At 44.9% G+C, this 21,449-nt stretch overlaps 3 protein-coding genes across 4 annotated transcripts in view; 2 read left to right on the forward strand and 1 right to left on the reverse strand.

The window, feature by feature from the left end:
* Positions 1-8,554, forward strand: part of LOC136678478 (myosin light chain kinase 3-like) — a 56,106-nt gene extending 47,552 nt beyond the window's left edge. Inside the window, exons 12-14 of the mRNA XM_066656531.1 lie at positions 28-180; positions 6,980-7,115; positions 7,892-8,554. Of these exons, the coding sequence (XP_066512628.1) occupies positions 28-180; positions 6,980-7,115; positions 7,892-7,966 (364 nt within the window). The 3' untranslated portion in view covers positions 7,967-8,554. The remainder of the gene's footprint in view (positions 1-27; positions 181-6,979; positions 7,116-7,891) is intronic.
* Positions 8,555-12,462: 3,908 nt separating this feature from the next.
* On the reverse strand, positions 12,463-18,518 carry LOC136678191 (origin recognition complex subunit 6-like). Its single transcript, XM_066656132.1, has 7 exons — positions 18,394-18,518; positions 17,858-17,984; positions 16,976-17,139; positions 16,489-16,578; positions 15,187-15,296; positions 14,750-14,836; positions 12,463-13,397 (listed from the first exon to the last, which is right to left on the reverse strand). Exons 1-7 carry the CDS (start codon positions 18,456-18,458, stop codon positions 13,267-13,269), a joined length of 774 nt encoding a protein of 257 aa, XP_066512229.1. The 5' UTR covers positions 18,459-18,518; the 3' UTR covers positions 12,463-13,266.
* Positions 18,519-18,868: 350 nt separating this feature from the next.
* Positions 18,869-21,449, forward strand: part of LOC136678190 (vacuolar protein sorting-associated protein 35-like) — a 50,719-nt gene continuing 48,138 nt past the window's right edge. The window contains exon 1 of one of the 2 annotated variants that reach the window (XM_066656131.1): positions 18,869-19,015. In XM_066656131.1, coding sequence (XP_066512228.1) covers positions 19,013-19,015 — 3 coding nt within the window. In that variant the 5' untranslated portion in view covers positions 18,869-19,012. The other variant, XM_066656130.1, reaches the window with a different exon arrangement.

Below are 21,449 nucleotides of genomic sequence, written 5' to 3' on the forward strand. Positions count from 1 at the left end.
GCATTTCTTGCTTTTTATTTTTTACAGTTTAAGCGGCCTCTCTCCGTTCCTGGGTGAGAATGACACAGAGACCATGAACAACATCCTCCACGCTAACTGGGACTTCGACTCCGAGGCGTTTGAGAGTGTGTCAGAGGAAGCAAAAGATTTCATCTCCAGACTCCTGATACCAGCCAAGTGGTAATTCAGCTCTGCACTGTCATTCTGCTCTGATATGAGCACCAATGGTTGGCTATAACAAGCACTATATAAGTCTAGAATGTCTGTAGATGACTTTGTAGGCTTTGAGATCCAGAACTTGTCCTCCATCATCAGTTCATGTGGCTGAATGAAATCCAATCCTCACTACAATATTCCAACCACTAAAGCTGTGTATAGTGTAGAATCTGCTACAGCAACAAAAGAGGGGATCTTAATAACCTTGATTTCTGAAGATTAACAAACATCAACAAACTCCTGGACTTAGTGTATGTTGAGAATTTGTCCAATCTCAGCACTGGACCCATGTTCATACGAGTTTAAACGTGAACAGGGAAGAAAGAGAACAGAGTGAAAACGGCTGAAAACCAGAGCTTCTGCTCCTCGCTCCTCACTGCTGTGCGCTCGGGGTCGGGGTGAACAGCGAGCGGCTCGTTATCATTTAAAGGAACAGGTGCTGAAAGCGGGCGTTCTGAACAGTGCTGTTTACACAGGGGGAGAACACTGCTGTGGGGCTCGTGGGGTTTGGACCGAAGCAGGTCACAGACGTTTCATTAAGAAACAGAACTGTGTTCCACTGTGGAGCAGAGGGTGAGTACGGTTAGACAAATGTCTGACTTTCTGCTTCTGTCTCAGAGCTCTGTTCTCAGAGGAGAGCAGTTGGCTGCTGCATTCTGAATGTGAACTAAAATAGGAACAGAACATTTGCTTCGGCAAACATCCGGATGTGTTTATCAAAGGGCTGAGATTAATGGCGTACAGCAGCAGGCTGAGGCCTGAGGAGCCAGGGGCTGGAAGTGAGGGTGTGTTTTTGTGTTTTTGTGGGTTTTTTTTGGCACTGTGTGTACGTCAGTGCTCCCACAGCTCAGCTGCCATCTGACAATAGCGAAGTGGCACAGCAGGGGCCAATGAGGGGCCACACTCAATTAATGAACCGCTAATCTGTGACAGGGGGTACTTAGTGACGCAACAGGAACCCATATTAAAAATGTATGCTTTTTGCAGTGGTGATGATGCTATGTAGTGACTAAATGTGTCCTCTAATGACACATAGACACACACACGCACACACAAATGGACAGCATCCCAGCAGTCATGTGAACCAAAGCACACTAATTTTTGCCAACACTAGAGTGATCTGCTCCATCAACTAAAATCAGCTAACAGCCCCCTGCGCTGGCCAGCACTGTGTTTGTGTGACAGGGTTGTGCTGGGGGCCATGCTGCCCACCCAAGGGTGCAAGACAGATTTTGTTATCTAGGACTCACAGCCTTGGATAGTTGAGGCATCACTGGCGCTCTCCCGATGATAGGGCCAACATCTCTGAGACAGAGGAGAAAATCAAACACAAGTGCAGCTGATGTTGTCCATCCTTCTGTCCACCCTGAGATGAGCTACTCATTATTATGGGTCTGAAAGGACGTGGACCTGGATAGAAGCCACTTCTGAGAAAAGGAGAGGGTTCTCAGGACAATGAACTGGCCGCAATAAATCTCTAAGCAAAAACAAATTCTGTGTCCTCATCTGCCTAGACGTGATTAGCTACAACAAAGTCCAGTCTGGTGGAGCAACGTTTTAACCCTCTGGGGTCGGAAGGCATTGACTTGATGTTTACAGATCTTCTTTTAAACTTTTGAATGAATGAGTCTATCATAAGTCCCCTGTATATGAATCTGACCCCTCAGTCTCTGAAACTCATCTATTTTTGTCACCACTTTCCAAAACCTGAGCAGCGATTTCAGCAGCAGTGAAGTCTTTGCACTTCCCACGCCTCCCAGACTCAGACTGAATGAAGAATGAAAGGAGGCAGGTGTGATGGCGCGGCCCAGTATGATTTTTAAAAGTGTCCATTGGTCAGTTTCACAGAAAATGAAGATGGACTCATGACTCCACCAATTCCACACAGTGAGAGGCAGATTATTATTATTATTATTATTTTTTTTTTTTTTTATCGTTACACTTATATAGCGCCTTTCTAGACACCCAAGGACGCTTTACAATCTACACTGCTCAGAACGCTCAATTCACACACACTGGCGAGAAGCGGCAGCCAAACGCGCACAGCGTACTCTCAACCAGAAACGACCGTCCACCTGGAGGACTGCATCGGGCACTAGGGTTTAACCCAGGACAGAGCGCCAATCCATATCTGGGCTCACACATACAGACATTCATTCACACACCAGGACAGTTATTAGAGAAGCCAATTCACCTACCCTCCATGTTTTTGGACTGTGGGAGGAAACCGGAGCCCCCGGAGGAAACCCACGCAGACACGGGGAGAACATGGAAACTCCACCCAGATGGGACTTGAACCCAAGATCCCAGCGCTGGGAGGCGAACGTGCTAACCACCAAGCCACCGTGCCGCCCGATGATAAAAATCTCATGTATGGCACTGTGCAAAACATTATTATGAATTCATTCATTCATTCACGATCTGTATGCGCTTATCCAGTTCAGGGCAGTGATGGGTTCTGAGCCTACCCGGAATCAATGGGCACAAGGTGGGAACACAACCTGAAGGCAGCACCAGTCCTTCACAGGGCGACACACACTCACCTGGAGGAAACCCACGCAGACACAGAGAGAACACACCACACTCCTCAGAGACAGTCACCCGGAGGAAACCCACGCAGACACAGGGAGAACACACCACACTCCTCACAGACAGTCACCCGGAGGAAACCCACGCAGACACAGAGAGAACACACCACACTCCTCACAGACAATCACCCGGAGGAAACCCACGCAGACACAGGGAGAACACACCACACTCCTCACAGACAATCACCCGGAGGAAACCCACGCAGACACAGGGAGAACACACCACACTCCTCACAGACAGTCACCCGGAGGAAACCCACACAGACACAGGGAGAACACACCACACTCCTCACAGACAATCACCCGGAGGAAACCCACGCAGACACAGAGAGAACACACCACACTCCTCACAGACAGTTACCCGGAGGAAACCCACGCAGACACACGGAGAACACACCACACTCCTCACAGACAGTCACCCGGAGGAAACCCATACAGACACAGGGAGAACACACCACACTCCTCACAGACAATCACCCGGAGGAAACCCACGCAGACACAGAGAGAACACACCACACTCCTCACAGACAGTTACCCGGAGGAAACCCACGCAGACACAGAGAGAACACACCACACTCCTCACAGACAGTCACCTGGAGGAAACCCACGCAGACACGGAGAGAACACACCACACTCCGCACAGACAGTCACCCGGAGGAAACCCACGCAGACACAGAGAGAACACACCACACTCCGCACAGACAGTCACCTGGAGCGGGACTCGAGCCCACAACCTCCAGGACCCTGGAGCTATGACAGAGACACTACTTGCTGTGCTACATTACCATACATACAGTGACGCTAATAGGATTTTTTATAAAAAGTAGTAGCTGTGTTGTGAGACAGTGAAGAACAAAGTTTGTTTCCAGATGTTCTTCTGATCGTATGGATTTGAGTTTTTCAAACCCAGAGAATTACACTGTAATGACATTTAACTCTGGCTTTCTTAAAAAAAACTTGTGTAACAACAAAAATACATCTGCAAACAGAGAATGGCAGCATCAGATATACGCCAGTTTTTGTCTGAATTTTTCTTTACTTTCCTATTGCAATCGGTGGCTTTGGTCACGTCTGGCTTCAAAAAGTCATTTCCAGGAGCACACTGAGCGTGTAGAGGTTGGTGAATAAGTGTTTGAGTGAGAGCGGCCGCCACATGGATAGGCCTCAGTTCAATTCATGTGTTGTGACAGCTCTGTCACTGACAGTGTGCTGACGGCGCTTGAACGTGTGGATTGTTGTGAGCCATGGAGGACACTCGTTCCGTCTGTTTGTATTGTACTTGATGCTGGAGGATCATGACCCCAGACTCAGTGAGCAGAATGCAGAGCAGTGTTTACTGCAGCAGAGAGAAAACACATCTGAGTTGGTCTGCGCAGAGCATTAAGGTTCACAAAACTACAAAAATGTGAAGAGCAGTCTCAAATCTGCGATAAAAATGTCTTCTCATCCCTTATACCATAAATGGAGATGTTTCTAGTGTTTTCTTAGAGTTTACTGCCTTTGAAATGGTTATAAGGAATCCATGGAGATTGCTACAAGTTATTAATAAAGATGGGTGTAACGTAGTTACAGGAAAATCTGAAATGATACAAATAGTACCATGTTAAGGGATGTAGTATATCCAAAGAAACGTGTGAAGTGCCCTTGCAAATAAGTGTACTTTCATTCATTCATTGACTGTAACCCTTATCCAGTTCCCTCCTGGAATCACTGGGTGCAAGGCAGGAACACACCCTGGAGGGGGCGCCAGTCCTTCACAGGGCGACACACACTCACACATTCACTCACACCTACGGACACTTTTGAGTCTCCAATCCACCTACGAACGTGTTTTTTTTGGACTGTGGGAGGAAACTGGAGCACCCAGAGGAAACCCACACACACACACACAGGGAGAACACAACACACTCCTCACAGACAGTCACCAGGAGTAAACCCACGCAGACACAGAGAGAACACACCACACTCCTCACAGACAGTCACCTGGAGGAAACCCACGCAGACACAGGGAGAACACACCACACTCCTCACAGACAGTCACCAGGAGGAAACCCACGCGGACACAGGGAGAACACACCACACTCCTCACAGACAGTCACCCAGAGGAAACCCACGCAGACACAGAGAGAACACACCACACTCCTCACAGACAGTCACCCAGAGGAAACCCACACAGACACAGGGAGAACACACCACACTCCTCACAGACAGTCACCAGGAGGAAACCCACGCGGACACAGGGAGAACACACCACACTCCTCACAGACAGTCACCAGGAGTAAACCCACGCAGACACAGAGAGAACACACCACACTCCTCACAGACAGTCACCTGGAGGAAACCCACGCAGACACAGGGAGAACACACCACACTCCTCACAGACAGTCACCAGGAGGAAACCCACGCAGACACAGGGAGAACACAACACACTCCTCACAGACAGTCACCCGGAGGAAACCCACACAGACACAGGGAGAACACACCACACTCCTCACAGACAGTCACCAGGAGGAAACCCACGCGGACACAGGGAGAACACACCACACTCCTCACAGACAGTCACCAGGAGTAAACCCACGCAGACACAGAGAGAACACACCACACTCCTCACAGACAGTCACCTGGAGGAAACCCACGCAGACACAGGGAGAACACACCACACTCCTCACAGACAGTCACCAGGAGGAAACCCACGCGGACACAGGGAGAACACACCACACTCCTCACAGACAGTCACCAGGAGTAAACCCACGCAGACACAGGGAGAACACACCACACTATGTAATGGGTTTAGTCTAAAATGTGTTGTAACATAACATGGATTTAGCATTAGCATAAAAATTGTTATAATCAAACCCTGGAAATGAGAATAACTTGAAAATACTTAGGATGAGGCGTAACCATGGAAATGGCTTTAATGTAATCATGGAAATAGATGTAGCATAAGCACGAAGATGGGTGTATTGTAACCATAGAAACAAGTGTATCACGGTAGAGGGTGGGGTGCAATTTTGCGAATGGATTTTTGAAGTGTGACCTCAATTCAAACTATGCCTCTGGTGCAAAACATAAACTCAGTTAAGAAATCAACACAAGAAATCACATTTTCTGGCATCGTACCCTCCTCCAAAAGGTACATAGTGCAGTTTCTGCAGTGGGGACAACAGAGCCTCTCCAGATTATAGGTCAGTGTATGATCACAATGATTTTGAAGCTGTAAATTTTAGATACAAATATTACGTAGTGTTCCTTTAAAATCGTTCACTGAATCAGAGCTGAAAATATAAGTCGTCATTTAGAAAACACCAATGTGGAGTAAAGGAGTTAATGTAACTGTAATTATAGAAGTCCCTGTATATCACAATCCCAGAATGATTCGTCCACAGGCTTTTCTCTCTCTCTCTCACACACACACACCCTGAAAATGTTTGCGTTTAGTTCCTCTTTCTAAAAAGCCTGTTTCAAATGCATTTGAGGCGTTTGGAAAAATGAAACATGGGCTTTTTCATTAAACACAAACGTTAGTGTTTTTTCCTGCGTGTGTTTGTAGAGGATAATTTGTCATTTGCAACAGATACATTTGAATGTACTTCTCCCATTTCTCCACAGATGCACTCTTAGACACTAATGTGTTTCAGGTTAACAGGACACACCCGTGCTTTTAGCTAATGACCGCTAATGGGATATCCACGTTAAACAGCTCAGAGCTCCTTCAAAAATGTCACAGCACTAATTAAACAGAGCTGCCACAGCAGTGACTGGCCCTCGCTGATTGTGTGCGTTTAATTGGTGCCTCATGAGGAAAATCTACTGGTGACAGGTTGGAGTAGTTAGTGCTTTCTCTTTCTGTGCACTGAATAACACACATTTCTGGGGCAACATCTGTGTGGCTTTATATTCCATACCTCCGTTTGAAAGCGATGGTCCTGTTTCTGTCAGAGGCAGCTGAAAAATGGTCTATAGCTCTGTATTGATTTATGTGTCCCGGGTGGTATTTAATGAGGAAGATCAAGCCTGAAACATCATGATTTAAAGGCCATTCCTGAGTGTTTCTGCTCTCAGATTTACTTTTGCTTTAATATTGATGTGAGATCTTGGTTTATGTTTAACCTGTTATTAAAGTGTGTGTGTGTGTGTGTGTGTGTGTGTGTGTGTGTGTCTGATCTCTATGGCAGCAGTCGGCTGAGTGCATCTGGCTGCATGAAGCACAGCTGGCTGAATAATCTGGAGGAAAAAGCGAAGAGACACAGAGTGCGGCTCAAATCCCAGCTCCGGCTGCAAAGCTACCTTGCAGCTCATCGCCAGTGGAAGGTATGCAGCCTTCTCTCGTATACATTCATTCATTCATTATCTGTACCCCTTGTCCAGTTCAGGGTTGCGGTGGGTCCAGAGCCTACCTGGAGTCATTGGGCGCAAGGCGGGAACACACCCTGGAGGGGGCGCCAGTCCTTCACAGTGCGACACACACACATTCACTCACACCTTCACAACTATGGTCACTTTTGAGTCTCCAATCCACCTACCAATGTGTGTTTTTGGAGGAAACCCACGCAGACACAGGGAGAACACATCACACTCCTCACAGACAGTCACCTGGAGGAAACCCACACAGACACAGAGAGAACACACCACACTACTCACAGACAGTCACCTGGAGGAAACCCACACAGACACAGGGAGAACACACCACACTCCTCACAGACAATCACCCAGAATAAACCCACGCAGACACAGAGAGAACCCACCACACTCCTCACAGACAGTCACCCAGAGGAAACCCATGCAGACACAGAGAGAACACACCACACTCCTCACAGACAATCACCCAGAATAAACCCACGCAGACACAGAGAGAACCCACCACACTCCTCACAGACAGTCACCCAGAGGAAACCCATGCAGACACAGGGAGAACACACTTACATATGCAAAGTAAATGTAGGTGTAAAAATGAACTGGCAAGTCAGCCTTTTGTGTGTGTGTGTGTGTGTGTGTGTTTGAGCAACACAAATATCCAGTACATTTTAAGCTGATTGTGTGTAGATCCATTGATGACTATATTGACTAACGGCCTGTTATTTCCACAGAAACACTTCTACGCCGTGGCTGCAGCCAATCGTCTGAAGAGGTTCCAGCAGAACAGGACTATGAGTTCTCCTTAGAACCAGGGGAAACTGGACATTGGGAACATCTCAGAAAAGAGCAGGACATTCTCTCTCTCTCTCTCTGACGTCCTCCTTAATGGAGAAGTGCCCGTAGGAGATGGACAAGTGGGTCTGAAAACCACTGAACAAAATGGGACTGAAATTAGAAGCTTCTGAATGCCATGGAGAATGCTTTCTTTGCTGTTATTGAACAGGACTAGATTCAGAGTGAGTGAAAAAAGAAGAAATTACAAAGTGTCAAAGAAACTCCTTTAGCAACATTTGTTTTGAATTCACTGCAAGAAAAAGTAATATACACACACACACACGCACACACACACACACAGAGTACTGTGCAGAAGTCTTAGACAGCTAAGATGATTATATATTTTTAAACTGATGCCTACTCAGGAAGCGTGGTGCTTTTATAAAGTTAGATCACAGGAATACACCCTGGAGGGGGAGCCAGTTCTTCACAGGGCAACACACACTCACACATTAACTCACACACTCACACCTACAGACATTTTTGAGTCACCAATCCAATTACAGATGTGTGTTTTTGGACCGGCACCCGGAGGAAACACACGCAGACACAGGAAGAACACACCACACTCCTTACAGACAGTCACCCGGAGGAAACCCACGCAGACACAGGGAGAACACACCACACTCCTCACAGACAGTCACCCGGCGGAAACCCACGCAGACACAGGGAGAACACACCACACTCCTCACAGACATTCACCCGGAGGAAACCCACGCAGACACAGGGAGAACACACCACACTCCTCACAGACAGTCACCCTGAGGAAACCCACGCAGACACAGAGAGAACACACCACACTCCTCACAGACAGTCACCCGGCGGAAACCCACGCAGACACAGGGAGAACACACCACACTCCTCACAGACATTCACCCGGAGGAAACCCACGCAGACACAGGGAGAACACACCACACTCCTCACAGACAGTCACCCTGAGGAAACCCACGCTGACACAGGGAGAACACACCACACTCCTCACAGATAGTCACCCGGAGGAAACCCACGCAGACACAGGGAGAACACACCACACTCCTCACAGACAGTCACCCGGAGGAAACCCACGCAGATTTGGAAAAAAGTTAAACCAACACATTCACACACACAGTATCACACTGGCATAACGTTATTTGGTTTTATTCAAATGTTAGGTGCTGTTTGTTCGTTTTTTAGCAAATTAACACTTTTCTGCTGGGACACATTTCTCTTTGAACCTGATATTCTCTGGTGCCTAAAACTCATGCACAGTACTCTCTTAATTTACTTATTAATTTATTTTATTTGGGAAAAAAAAACATCTGCTGAAAGGACCCCTGACATAAATAATTACTTTTTAGGTTTCAGTAGCATGAATTTTATAAGTGAAATTTAAGACTAATAATAAAATATCTAAATATATGTTAAACATATATCATACTTTACCATGATCTTAAGGAGAAATCTTTCCTGAGGCATCATTTCTTTGCAGTGTCATTGATTTACTTTGTAGCTGAAGACTGTATCTTCAAACCAGCGTGCTCTGCTGTCCCTGTAGTGTGTGTGGACTTGTTATTGTACATATTAGAGTTAAAGATATCCTCCCTTCTGTGAAGGGTCTGTATTCTCGGGGTCTTTTTTCGCCTCATCCCAGTATTCAGGAGAAGCCCCCCCCCTTCTTGGTGGTTTAAATGGGATTGTGAAGAAATGGCTGAGTGAAAGCAACACGAATGAGATTTTTCCGCATGGTTCACTTGTTTGATTGTGCAATAAATGCATGGAGACACTTTGGGAGTCTGGATTTTCCAGGGGAAATTTACTGCAGTAAATAGCTTCTATCATCATTTAGAAAAGCAGCCAAGTAAAGCAAGTGTGAGCTTCTGAAATGGCTCTAATAGCCCTCGAAGAGTCCCAATGTGCGACAAATAACGTCAGCTCTTTATGCCCTCCTTCGACCCGACGGAACTCACCAGCTTTAGTCCTTTCAGATTTGGAACAGATAATTCAACTGATACTTCTCCTGAAACAAAGGACAGGAATCGGGAGAAACACTCTCGACTCGCCTGGGAACAACGTACCTTAGACATCAGTACTTTGCTGTGAGGATTTGAAGGCATTCAGCCACATAAACTTTAGTAAGATCAGGTAGAGATGTGGGATGATTAAAACAACACTCAAACTCAAAACAAACGTATTGGGTGTAGCTCCATTATTCAAGAAATCACAGTTTATACTGCTCCTCCGCTGACGTTGTGCTGGTGTAGAGTGGATCAGACACAGCAGTGCTGCTGGAGTTTTTAAACCCCTCAGTGTCTGGACTGAGAACAGTCCACCGACCAAAAACATCCAGCCGACAGCGTCCTGTGTCACTGATGAAGGACTAGAGGACGAGCGACACACACTGTGCAGCGACAGATGAGCTACTGTCTCTGACTCTACATCTACAAGGTGGACCAACGAGGGAGGAGTGTCTCACAGAGTGGACAGAGAGTGGACACAGGGTTTAAAAACTCCAGCAGCACTGCTGTGTCTGATCCACTCTACACCAGCACAACACACACTAACACACCACCACCACGTCAGTGTCACTGCAGCGCTGAGAATGATCCACCACCACATCACACCTGCTCTGTGGGGGTCCTGAGCGCTGAGGAACAGGGGGAAAAAGAGGCAAATACAGTATGCAGAGCAACAGATGGACTACGGTCTTTAATTGTAGAAGTATGTCTGGAGGAGTTGGTCTATTGTCTGTGAGGTTAGGATTACGCACATTGTCCATTCTCTCAGCTCCACTGACCATACGTGTGCTTCTTATGTCAGATTGCCTTACTTTGACAGATCATTCAGAACCTTTTGTTAAAGAGAGTCTACGTTCCTCATTCAGTCTTTTCACGTGGATCCACTGTTGTGACTGGATTCATTCATTATTCCACTGTCATTCTCAAACCACACTATCCCACAGGAGACAGAACAATTAAGCCTAGTCCTTAAATAATAGAGAGTTCCTGCTGTAATTCTATACTTCTATGATCTATGCTGAGATGTACTCCACTGTGAAAAAGTCAGAGACCACTTCATTCCTTCATTCATTGTCTGCAACCCTTATCCAATTCAGGGTCACGGTGGGTCCAGAGCCTACCTGGAATCATCAGTGTGAGGAAACCGGAGCACCAGGAGGAAACTCACGCAGACACAGAGAGAACATACCACACTCCCCACAGACAGTCACCCAGAGAAAACCCACACAGACACAGGGAGAACACAACACACTCCTCATAGACAGTCACCCGGAGGAAACCCACGCAGACACAGGGAGAACACACCACACTCCTCACCGACAGTCACCCAGAAGAAACCCACACAGACACAGGGAAAACACTTCATTTTGGACCACACCCCCAAAGTTCAGTCTGGTCCCGTATGACTGTTAGGGTTTTATTTTCCCTGCAGCGTAACCATTTGGGAACAACATCTTACAGTGATTTTAACTATATTTTAAATGTAATTTAAATAATTTTTCGTAAATGAAGGTCCATATCTGTGTTTAAAACCAAGACCAAAAGTTCTGACTTTAATTCTGAACGATCTGAGGGTAGAAGGTCACACAGTGAGCTGGTTGTAGTTGAGGTCATGTCCAGCTGCCTCTGAGGAGTCGAACTCTTAAGATAGTGCTGTTAATAACAGGCCAGAATTAACAATGCAGCTCGTGGCTATAAAACAATTCCTCTTTCGCCTCTAATTTGCGATAGTTTATAGATCAGTAGTAGATTAGTAGTAGTACTCTTGATTTGGCCGATCCCCTTCTTTCTGACCTCCTCAGAAAAATCTAAAAGAACAGCCTTGTGCTGAAGGCCTGTGGACTCCTTGAACATCCGGCATCCTTTAAGGACAGTACATAACAGTGCCCACAGAATGACTGTGCAGTGTGTACTCAGCTTGAAAAAGCTCATTACCCTCCAGAAGCGTCAGAACATTTCCGGACTAGAGAAACAAAAGCTTGTTTGTCGAAATGTCATTGTCTTTTTGAGAACTCTCTCAGCTCCAGATCTTTGGGATTAATGCTGTAGCACTGAGCAGGTTCTTTGTTGTTGTCTGTTAGCTGTACATTTTCAGCTGTAAACAGTGAGGTATATTATGGGTTTGTTTCACAATAATAATCTTCAAGATCAATATTTGAGCCCTTGTTTTTCCATTATAAAATAGAATGGATTGCTGTAGGTCTTACACAGCTTTAAATTGAACATATTTTTAAAAAAAATTCCTTCAGTGCCCAAGCACACAGAGGCCACTGTGACAAAATACCACAGTTTGCTGTGGGCTGCCCAAGTATAAATGGGGCAAAACATTTTGTGCTGCATTTTACAGAGTGGAGACCCTTTAGAATTGCCCCGCCCCCTTATCTGAGCCTCACCAATCACCATGATGGACCAGAGTTGAAATGAGAGCGCAAAAACAAGGTTAAATGGAGCAAACCAGACAGAATGAGTGCAGAGAAATAAGAGCACTGAGTAAAAACGGAGAAAACATGAACAGAGAAGAAAGAGAACAGAGTAAAAACGGCTAAAAACCAGAGGTTCTGATCCTCACTGCTGTGCGCTCAGGGTCAGGGTGAACAGCGAGCGGCTCATTATCCTTAAAGAAACAGACGCTGAACCTGCTGTTTTAAACAGGGGAGAGAGTTGCATTGTTTGATCCATGTGGTATGTTGATCAAATCAGGCAATGTATCGTTAACACCACAGAACTGTTTCCTTGTGGAGAAAGTGGAGAATATTTAAACACCACAGCTGTCATTTTTATTTTTATTGAAACATACGGAAGTGTACGGACATCATTCCTTGTGCTGCATAATTTTCTTCACTTTTACAGAAGTTATAATCTCACAGTGAAGATAAAACACTGCAGGTAAACTCCAGTGACAAGGGAGCGAATCACATTTCAGCACGATCCGCTTGATGAAAGTGACAGTCAAAAGTAATGAGAGCTTGATTAGAACGCACCTTCTCCACGCGATTAATCCAGCAGTGTCCCAACGAACAATGCAATAATCAAGCTATTCAGACCGAGGCGAGCACATCGTTCCTAAAGCATTAAACACTTTTCCCCTGAATGCAATCAAATGAAACGGTGTGGGCCGCTCTATACCTGCTCACACGGGTCAGGTTGGACCTGACGGACGAGAAAGTCTTTCTTTCTGTAAGGAGATCCACTGGAGGCCACGGGTAAAGAAGAAGATGTTTAAAAAAAAAATAAAACTCAAAAAGAAAATAATAAATAAACGCTGCCGGAGTCAGGAGCTATGAGTCTCCAGCCTTTGCCCTGAGAGCGTTCTCCAAGATCTTCCTCTTCCACTCTTCATAGTTCTGTTTCTCTACCTCCTCGGCCTCGTCCTCACGCTGTTGCTTAGGAGACGTCGGCAAGACCTCATCTGGGTGAGAGAGAGAAGAGAGGGAGAGTGACAAAACGAACAGGAATGAATAACTAAATAAAGGAAGATAGAAATGAGAAGCAGAGAGACAAAGAGAGAGAGAGACAGAGGTTGAGAGTTAGTGAGAGAAATATGGAGAGAAAGAGTGAAAAATAAAAGCAAAAGACAGAAAGAGAGGAGAAGGGGAGGAGCAGAGAAGAGTGTGAGAAAAGAAATGTGTGAGAGAGGTATTATTTATCTGTAATTATTCTGCTCTGTTGTATACATCAGAGTTCATTTTTCCGCCTTAAACCTGCTTCAGCTCAGTCCTCTCAGTCTGATGGAGGCCGGCTCCACTGCAGGAAAATAACATTCATCTCTCTAAAGTTTAAAGCGATTTTGAGGCTGAAAGAAGATTTCTTTTTCAGTGTCAAGTTCTTTTTGTGAATGTGATCCAGCCCTGCGTTTATTTTCCCCCAAACACAGTGTTCTCTGTGACACACTCCCTCAACCAGAACGACATGTACCTCTTCCTCTTTAAAACATATTGACACCACACATTTAAGACCATGAAGAAAATAGTTTTTAAAAATATAACAAAAAAATAAAAAACCCACCACAGGAACATGTCTAAGTACTTATCCAGTTCAGGGTCGTTTATTTCTGTTAAAGTTCTCTGGAAAACTTTTCAAGATGGTGGTGACCATGGTGGCCATTTTGAAGTCGGCCATTTTGGATCCAACTTTCGTTTTTTTCAATGGGAAGAAGGTCATGTGACACATCAAACTTATTGGGAATTTCACAAGAAAAACATTGGTGTACTTGGTTTTACTGTAACTTTATTCTTTCATGAGTTATTTACAAGTTTCTGGCCACTTATAAAATGTGTTCAAAGTGCTGCCCATTGTGTTGGATTGAATGCAACCCTCTTCTCCCACTCTTCACACACGGATAGCAACATCGCAGGAGAAATGCTAGCACAGGCTTCCAGTATCCGTAGTTTCAGGTGATTCCCTCATCACCCTGCAGCACTGTTTCCCCGATCCCTTTCTATCAGAGCAGAATTAACCCCTTCAGTGTGCTGCAGTGGCTTCTCTGTGGGAACACCTCAGTGAGCAAAACATGACCATTGCAGCATGGCTCCTGTTAAAGCGGTTCGGATCCTTACGCTCGCCCATATCTCCGTCTATCAGCATCGACTTCTCTTAAATATCTCACACCCCACCACAGGGGGGCCCTGTAGCCAGATAATCAGTGATGTTCAATTCACCTGTCAGTGGTTGTAATCTTGTGGCTGATCAGTGTATAGACGCAGCACGTCTGACTGGAACATATTTAATAACATGTTTAAAGATAAAGAGCTGGTTTCTTACCCTCCTCTCTCTCCTGCAGCTTCTCAGCGAGGGTCTTGTGTCGTTTCTGTGATGTTTTGATGGGTTTCTTCACAGAGGCAGCTTCACCTGAGAGAGAAGCGACAGCACGAGAGACTACATTATACACCTTTCACGTGGACCCTTTTAAAAGCTGTGCATCCGTCACCTGATGTGACAGATCTGGGCACACTCACCCAGTCACTCTCACCTGTGGACCATTTCACACAGCTGGTATCTATTTCTGGACTGAGAGAGGAAACCTACACCAGCACTGGGAGAACACATGTCCTTCTGAGGTGAGTGATGTGACCAATGCTCTGCTTTAGTGGCCACTGTTCTCCATTGAAGGAGGATACAGTTTTGTTGTTAAACCTTAAACAAGTCTAAATAATCTTCCTGAGCTCACCCAGAACCTGGACAGAATTAATCAGACTTACCGCAGATCTCCTGCCCAAACTTCAGCATCTGAGAGCAGAGACGCTCGAAGACACTCTTCTTGGCTCCAGATGAAGATGCCAGCTTCTTATCGGCTCTGATTTTCAGGCACCTTCAAAGCAAATGTCAGACCTGACGTTACTTTCATTTTTAATTTTTCCTCCTCCTCCCTGAGCACAGGGACCCCACTTCACACGGAGGCAAACACCAGGAGGGGGTGAAATAAGAGGCGGCAGAAAGTATCTTCACGATTTCCTCAAATGCACTGGGTTCAAGTTTCCAGAACTGTCGCAGAATTGAATTAAACCGCCAGGTGGTAAAAAGGTTGGAACCCTTCAAACCTTGTGTTTTTGATTTTCTAAACGAGGAGTCCCTAAACTCTCTGCTCTCGACCAATGAACTGCACTTTGTCGGAACACGTACGACATGAGAGGCGTGGCCTCAGGCCATGGCCCTGCAGCACGGCGGCTGAAACACAGAGAGGGAGTGGGTCGGTGTGCCTTTGTCTGCTGGGTCAGGGCACACTTCTGCTAAAACAAATTGTGTCGATATTGTATTTTTCAAATATTCTTATATAATAAGCCAATTTGATTTGGTTCCTTTGGTTTTTGATGAGCCTTCAGTAAGGGATTATGAGTTAGAACCGAGGGTCCACTGTCCTGGGGGAAAGAGTTAAACAAAAAGTTTAAAACATGGCATAAAGGTCACATTTCTGCGATTAAAATAAGCAAAAATGTACTTTTTTCAAGGTAATCCCTTATTTACAGTGAGGGAATATGGCGATGTTCCATAGGTGTGCTCCTAGATCGGATACTTATTCACTTAGTGTGCACATGACATGAATGTGAACGGTCAGATCTGATTTGCCTGGACACACACACACACACAGACACACATCAGCGACTGTAGACTGTGCCTCAACGGCTCTGTGCTTCCTACACAGTGATGAAAGTACAGCTCCTGAACCAAACTAATGCACTGAATGTTAGAAGAGAGAAGTGTAGGTGAGAGATGAATGTAAATGGGTTTGAGAAATCTGTTCAGATGCAGAAGCTGTTGCTTAAAAGACACACACTGTGCACTACACGGGGTCTAACGTCCCCTTCACCCTGGATCCGCATGAACATAAGTGTGCGTGCACTCGTGGCGTTTCAGTGACAGATTTGTTCACATTACAGACAAATACAGGACACACATATGAACGTGAACCATCAGGATAGGAATGGAGCTTTAAATCTTCAACAAAAACATTTTATAACAGATATCAGAGAGAAACGTACAGTGCTAAGGATTAGACGGCTCACCTGCAGGCGATAAACAGAGCAGCGGTGGTGAAGAGAGGCTTTGACAGGTCGAGATCTTGCCGCTGAGCTTCAGGAAGACTGAACTCATACCTGAAACACACAGCGTTCAGTATTAACAGTCCTGTACATACACTCAAGGCCACAATCTTGTGGACACATGCTCGTCTGATGAGTCCTCATGGACTTAACAGAGAACCCAGTTCCACAGCTGCACAGTGTGGATTTACACCCCTCTAGCCCACACTTGGCACTGGGCAAGAACCATTTACAGCTGCCCAAGAGCCATCTGTTCGATCTGCGAAGGTTACTTTGGAGTTCACACACCTTGTGTGCGCAATAGATTCATATTCAGCCATAGGTAAAATAACATTTGAAAAGTTTCCTTTTTGTATGAAGCACTGAAAACATTCACTAAGAGGGGATCTGGACAGATTTGGAAAGACACTGTGTATACAGTTATTACTCTGTGCATGTTTTACACGTTTACCGTTCGAGGATCTGAGCCGCCGTCTTCACCGCGTCCATGCAGCCGTACTGAACGGCCAGCTCTCTGAGCCCAACGCTGGACTGAAGCCCCAGCATACACTCCATCGACTTGAGACTGCTCTGGTACACTTTCTTATTCAACCCTGAGAGCTTGATAACAAACTCCTGCGTGGGAGAAAATGAGGAAATAACAAAAAGCTCAGTTGTTGACCTTAAAGTGCAGGGTCACAAATTTTTGCTAACGTTCGGTATAAGTCAATAAACAAAGACAGTCCGACTGGTTTAACGTGCAATGCTTCAATCTAGAGCAACTTAACTGTGGCGATAGGAACCAGGCGTCTTCCTCTAAACGTCAACTCACAGAACGTAGCAACGTGAAGTGGTTATAAACGTATTCAGCAAATCGTGCCAGCGCCTCAGTGTCAGGGGGTTGACTCCCACATGGAACACACCTTTTTGTATGTACAAGCTCTCTCCCCACCCACCCCTCCACCCCTCGCCTACTGCTCAAACACCCCACACGCGTATCGACAAGCTCGTTCCCTTAGGTTTGTGATGTATGAAAGTCTAGCTGTCTGAATCTGTCCTTTTGAGACACTGAAGTTTCAGAGTGTAAGTGCTCAGCCACCCCTCTTATTCTCTTATTATGTTTTCTAGAGTTTAAACAACACCACACACACATGCTGACAAAATAAAACACACGATTCTCATTAGAGAGAGCCTTTAAATAACTCAACAATCGACCACTTCAAACTAAAAGCCCCTAGTTACCTTACACATTTTAAAAAAACAAAATGGTGGAATATCCTTTTGATGTTCTCTTGATTTTAAGCAAAATTTTGAAAAGTGGTGGAACTTCCCTTTAACAAAAAAAACACTTTACCTTGTCCAGAGGTGACTTCATTGACGTTGCTGCCAGTTCAAGGCAAATAACAGCTTTGCTGGTGGCTGTATCACTGCTGAGGCTACTACATTTAACTTGGGACAGTCTCATGTACTCCTCCGCTTGCCTGGGACAGAGACATATTCAAAAATATATACGTTATGAATGATATAACCTGACACCCTTCAATATTTACTTCGCCTAGTCTCGGGCTTTGTCTCAAACGGTAGTGCACTCCCTACACAGTGCACTACAGAGGTCTGGAAATAACATCCTTTTCACGCAACTAGAGCAGACTTCGGTCAATAGGCGGTTAAATGATTTAGGACTCGAGATCTAAAATTTCGTGAAGTGCCAAAATATTTGCAGGCCTTAATTTCGTGACCTACGAAGTGCACTATATAGGTGACATAGACCAATTTGAGATGCCGCCTCAGCTTTTCGAACTAAGAAGTTTGTAAAGCACGGCGTTTAAGTCAAATTACAGCATTTAAAATGGCTCATCTTCCGATTTAAGTCATAAACTGAAAACATACCTTATTACGTTAGTCGATGTCAGGCCCATTTTAGATGCAAGTCTGTTTAAAAGTTCTCTATCCATTCTCACAGCTTTACTTCAACAGCTCCAGCGACCTCAGAATTTTCGCGGGAAATTCGACGCCCCTACAGACCTATTGAGTTTTGATTGGTTGAGCTCTTTACGCCTCGTCCTTTGATTGGTTGAACGTAATGCCTCCTTGAAAATGATTGGTCAATCTTGACGCCAATCTAATAGTAGAAATGTGACGCGACCTTTTCCGGGATCTTTTGAAGCATAACAAATACACATAAATGAGCCATAATATTAAAACCACCTACACTTGCTGACCGTTCAGGGGCACATTGTAATTCTGCTATTGCAGAGTGTAGTACATGTGGTGCTCTGCATACTTTGTTAGCCCAGTATCACACTGTTCTTCAGTGTGACCATTGAAGATGATGGATATCAGTCTGTAGAACCATAGAACTACAAAGTTGGTAGTTTTGTGTTAAAGGGGTTCAGCCAGTCAGCGCTGATCTGGAGGAGCACGGCTCAGCCAATCAGCGCAGCCGTGGCTGAGAGTCACATGACAGAGCGTTTTCAGGGGCTCCGGTGATTGCTGATATTGAATAATCATGGTGAGTAAAACTAATAAAACTAATATATTTCACTAACGTCCCTTCTGAGACAAAGAAGCCGGAATAGAGCCTCAGCTACGGCGCTGTCTGGAGAGAAATAAACGCCCCGTTAAGCGCTGTTTGCTCTGCAGTGAACGAGCCTGTCCCTATGTCAGTTCAGAGGCCTGCGGTAAGCTAAGCTAAAGCTAAACAGCCTACGGTTTTCATTCTTTACATCATTTAAAACTGTTCTACCGGTCTATACAACAGTCCAGAGCACATACATAGTTTTTGGTTGTAGTTTATTGATTTACAGCAGCTGTTTGTCGACGAAGAGGGAGTTAGCGTCTCTATCAAATTTGCCGTTCCACCTTAAATGGGCGATTCTGCGAGACTTAAGGTGTCCTGCTTTTCCCTTCCACATTCAATGACAGCTATTACAATGCTAACGGAATTCGAAATGGCCTTTCCAACTTAAACCTGCAAGTTTACAAGGCTGGAGGCATTCGAGTGATTAGTCTTTCCACCTTAAATGTGCCCGTTTACCGACTCAAGTTTGCCGCTATTATTATTTCACAAAGCTGCAGACCTTGCGAAAATAAAAGTAGAGGAAGTTGCCGTTCCACCTTAAATAGTGCCCGTGTAATGATCAGCTAAAGCAATGCTTTTCAGTTTTAAAATGTGTTTTATTAACTGCATGAAAAAACCCAGTTGAATTTTTAGCACCGTGCCACCTTTAAATAAGATTAAAGACCACACTTGAGGTTTAACTCTGTCATTTAACTGTCATTAGTGTAAATAAACACAGTGTGGGGCAATGAAACTGTACACACACATCTAACTGTAAATGAGGACGTCCAATCCTGTCAAAAAGCTTGTAAAAGTATAAGATTACTTTCACATGAAGACACTAATCGTTATAATCAGTAGCCCTTTTGTAATATACACCCACTGTCCATTTGATCAGCTCCACTAACAGACTGAGCTTCTACATTCATTCAGTCATTGTCTTTGAGCGCGTATCCAGTTCACGGCGGCGGTGGGTCCGGAGCCTTCGCGGAATCAGTGGGCGCAAGGCAGAAACACACCCTCACAGTCCTTCACAGGGCGACACACACCCACACATCCTCACACCCGCACCTATGGAGCAGCCAATCATCTGTGGGAGGAAACCCACGCGGACACAGGGAGAACACACAAATACATACACACCCCCAGTGGGACTTTAGCCGTGGATGTTGAGGGAGGAGGAAGCGCTGTTATCTTTACTCCCCCAGTGCAGGGGACTGACCCGGCCAGCTTTAGGCCACTGCTGCTCTCTGTGCCCTAGAAGACCCGGTTTGGTTTTTAAAGGATTGTTTCTGTAATGAGATGTGACAGGGAAAATACTTTTTTTTTAAAGAACTTGATGTAATATAGCGGTGCGTTACCAGGGTAAATGTATAGCTGTACCACTGTATTTCACAGATTCTCAATGATAAATACACATAGAAACAACACCAGAGAGAGAGAGAGAGAGAGAGAGAGAGAGAGATTAAGGTTGTTTTCTGTGAGAAAGTCTGATTGAACAAAAAGTTCCTTGTTGCATAATCTGCAGAGTGAGGTGAAGGAGTGAATGTATCTCTGCGGATTAAGGCTGGGCAGTATGAGAGGACCACCCAGTCAGTTTTATCAGAGTGAACATGGGATAGCACGAAAAGTTCTGATTGTGCTCTGCTTCTGGTGTCATGTGACGTCACATCAATTGTATTTTTATATTTTGTTTTTAAAATTAAAATACGGGAGATGATTTTGATTTTCTTTATCAGTTTAAAGAAACACACATGGTTTTCCATTCCCAATATTTAATGTTAAGTAAAGCACTTTTGGTTTTTGTACCTCCTCGTTCCGGTTTAAAATAAATGCGTTTGGAATTTGAATTCAGTTTCGAGACCTGTGTCTCTGTGCCATAACCTCATTATGTGAAGAGGCTGATCTCAGTGAAACATGGGGGGGTTTGTCCTTTGTATTATTTTGTGGAGGTTACACCCAAGTGACTTTTAGCGAGAGAACGACTTCTCAACATGTGACTTTTGAAGTTTATTTTATTGTGTGTTCTAGGGATGCACCGATCCGATATTAGGATGGAATATCGGTCCCGATATTAACAACATTAGCTGTATCGGGTATCGGATAAATAGACAGATCCATGGAACTGATTCATTCACTTTCAATTATTTAAGCTACTTATGTTTTCTCTTTTTTTAGCTGCTACATTTTATTTTGAGCTGCACTGAATGTTTACGACGTCTGATCACTGATTGTATTTGACCGAGTTCTTTGTTTATTCTCAGGTTCAGTTCCTAGATTTTATTTTTTGATTTCTGTTTACACCAAACATTTAAAAATAAGATTGGTAACTGTTTGTGTGTTTGACAAAATGAAGCTACCTATTTTCATTTTTAACCGATACATT

This window comes from Hoplias malabaricus, chromosome Y (assembly GCF_029633855.1).
Source record: "Hoplias malabaricus isolate fHopMal1 chromosome Y, fHopMal1.hap1, whole genome shotgun sequence".
In the NCBI taxonomy this organism is placed as follows: Eukaryota; Metazoa; Chordata; class Actinopteri; order Characiformes; family Erythrinidae; genus Hoplias; species Hoplias malabaricus.

What these genes read in the sequence shown, in the direction of transcription:
- LOC136678191 (XM_066656132.1), bottom strand. Translation starts at nt 18,458, where the DNA reads ATGGATAGAGAACTTTTAAACAGACTTGCATCTAAAATGGGCCTGACA. An exon ending in GTTTGGGCAGGAGATCTGCG is followed by an intron (nt 14,837 to 15,186) that starts GTAAGTCTGATT and finishes CTTCTCTCTCAG; the next exon opens with GTGAAGCTGCCTCTGTGAAG. An exon ending in GCTGCAGGAGAGAGAGGAGG is followed by an intron (nt 13,398 to 14,749) that starts GTAAGAAACCAG and finishes TCTCTCACCCAG; the next exon opens with ATGAGGTCTTGCCGACGTCT.